The sequence below is a fragment of the Micrasema longulum genome, unplaced genomic scaffold (assembly GCF_059751315.1).
Source record: "Micrasema longulum isolate JH-2025_06_02 unplaced genomic scaffold, ASM5975131v1 h1tg001044l, whole genome shotgun sequence".
Taxonomy (NCBI): Eukaryota; Metazoa; Arthropoda; class Insecta; order Trichoptera; family Brachycentridae; genus Micrasema; species Micrasema longulum.
Genome location: NW_028278232.1, coordinates 204,857 through 207,136, shown reverse-complemented (window position 1 = coordinate 207,136; position 2,280 = coordinate 204,857). Strand labels below are relative to the sequence as shown.

At 43.2% G+C, this 2,280-nt stretch overlaps 1 protein-coding gene across 1 annotated transcript; it reads left to right on the top strand.

The window, feature by feature from the left end:
* The first annotated feature begins 201 nt into the window (after positions 1 to 201).
* On the top strand, positions 202 to 1,895 carry LOC148277364 (uncharacterized). Its single transcript, XM_088232963.1, has 2 exons — positions 202 to 475; positions 1,118 to 1,895. The coding sequence occupies exons 1-2, from the start codon at positions 453 to 455 to the stop codon at positions 1,821 to 1,823; spliced, it is 729 nt and encodes a 242-aa protein (XP_088089089.1). The 5' UTR covers positions 202 to 452; the 3' UTR covers positions 1,824 to 1,895.
* The last annotated feature ends 385 nt before the right edge of the window (positions 1,896 to 2,280 follow it).

The following is a 2,280-nucleotide window of genomic DNA, read 5'->3' as shown; positions in this document are numbered from 1 at the left end:
ATTTGCTTAGTATAAAGAAAGACGGATTTTACCAGGTTTGCAAATAGTATCCTTATTTTATTTTTTATTTTATCATATTATCATCTCCATAGTATTGTCCTCGTGTAAACAAGGCTTTACAATAAGTAAACTAACTGTAACTATATAGTTTATGTTTTTTTTTAAATACGTAAAATATAAAATAAAATTTTATTTTAAAGTCTTGCAACATTTTGGTATCAACTTTTCGTGAGTGGCCGTGGTCGGACGAATCACGTTTCTTATAATTGGTGATTGGCGATTCCATATAATTTCGCTGATTGGCTCTTTGTTAACATTCATCTTCGGCATCAATTTGAAATAAGTCAAAACCTAATAAAAACTAAAAGCTCTTTTATATATATTGCAACAATAACATATCGCCGCTAAATATATTTTGACTGACACAAACGTCATAATAAGCAGTAAACAAAATGTCTGTGTGCTTTGTATCAGCGTAAGTATCGATGACAGTATTTTTAATGCAGTAATTTCTGAACAGTGTCAAATAAATATAAATGTAATTGATAATTAGCCAATGTCTCAAACTTTAAAATAAAAAATACCGGATTTATGGATTTCTATGTACCTATTTATATTATTATGAGCCAATTGTCAATTTCGTCTGTAATGTAGTAGTGTGTCTGTAGTTAGAATAAGTAAGACTTATTGAAATGCTTTTATCAGCAAAAATGGTACATAGTTGTGACATATATGAGAAAGCAAAAAAACAAATGAACAAGATGTAATATAAAAACATTCATCACGGTGTCTTAGCGAAGTACAGTACTCATGCAGACCATTCAGTATCCGTACAGTACTTGTCACTGCAGACCATCCTGTGGCCATACAAACTTTTAGCTTTAGTGGAATTGACAACTAGAGCAATTTGTCCTAATCCAAAAGAACTCTGCCAGAGAGAAGATGTTGAGGGAGTATCGGAAACGCGAGAGCTTCTCACAATGCAACAGTCTAGAAGCAATCGTAGGGAATATCCGTCGGTCCCAAGTACAGAGTTTTCATAATCACACAGTCGGTACTGACATCTGTCAGTATTCATTTTTTTTTTAAATATCTCATTTAGACACAATGTTTGCAGGGAGGGCAACAACCTAGGCGAGGAAGGTGAAGTGGGCGGAGAGGAGGCGGGAGCCGAAGGGACAGACTCGCACGCCGTCCTGGCTCACTTTTGGGATAAGGTCATGGAGGACGTGCGCAAGGCCGGCCACGACGAATACAAGAACCAGGCCTTGCCGTTGGCGCGCGTCAAGAAGATCATGAAGCTGGACGAGGAGGTGAAGATGATCTCGGCCGAGGCGCCGCTTCTGTTCGCCAAGGCCGCTGAGATCTTCATCCACGAGCTGACTCTGCGCGCGTGGGCGCACACGGAGGACAATAAGCGCCGCACGCTGCAGCGTAACGACATCGCCATGGCCATCATCAAGTCGGACCAGTTCGACTTCCTGATCGACATCGTGCCGCGCCAGGAGGTGAAGGCGAGCGGGGGCGGCGGCGCGGGCGGCGGCGCGGCCGGCAGGGGTGCGGCCGCCGCGCCGCCGGCCGACGCCGGGCGCTCGCCGGGCGCGCAGCAGCAGGAGCAGGTCCACTACTACTTCCAGCTGGCGCAGCAGCACCAGGCGGCGCTGCAGGGCACCGAGCCGGCGGGAGCCGCGCAGCTGGGGCTGCTGCGCCTGCAGGTGGCGGGCGGGGGCGCGCAGCCCATCATTCTGCAGACTGCTCCGCCTCAGCAGCTCATCCAGGTGCCGCAGCCGCACCAGCTGTACTTGACGCAGGACCCGGAGTAGTGTTCCACCACCTACACCCGTACTGTACATAACTAAACATTTTGCAATAAAAACTCGTTAATTTATTTAAAAGATCGTTTTATTTCGATAGTGTTCTTACTCTACGAACATCGTTACAATAAATGAAAGTTAACCGACAAAACACCTCAGGTATCTAAGCACATTAATTAACGACCATCAGGTGATAAATAATAAGTAGAGTTCCACATTTTTTAATATGTGATTTCATCAAAATTCCCTAAGAAAATTATTATAAAACACCAAGTAAATAAATTTACTATCCAATATTTTCAGACATTTACAGAATCGATTTAGATTTGATATAGAATAGATTAGGACAATTTACTCATTGATATTAGACGTGGGTAAGACCTTGTCACCAAGAGGATACGTATCATTTAATCTGCATCACCAAAGTGACCGAATCTTTTATGTAGTTCAATCGAACGAATTTATC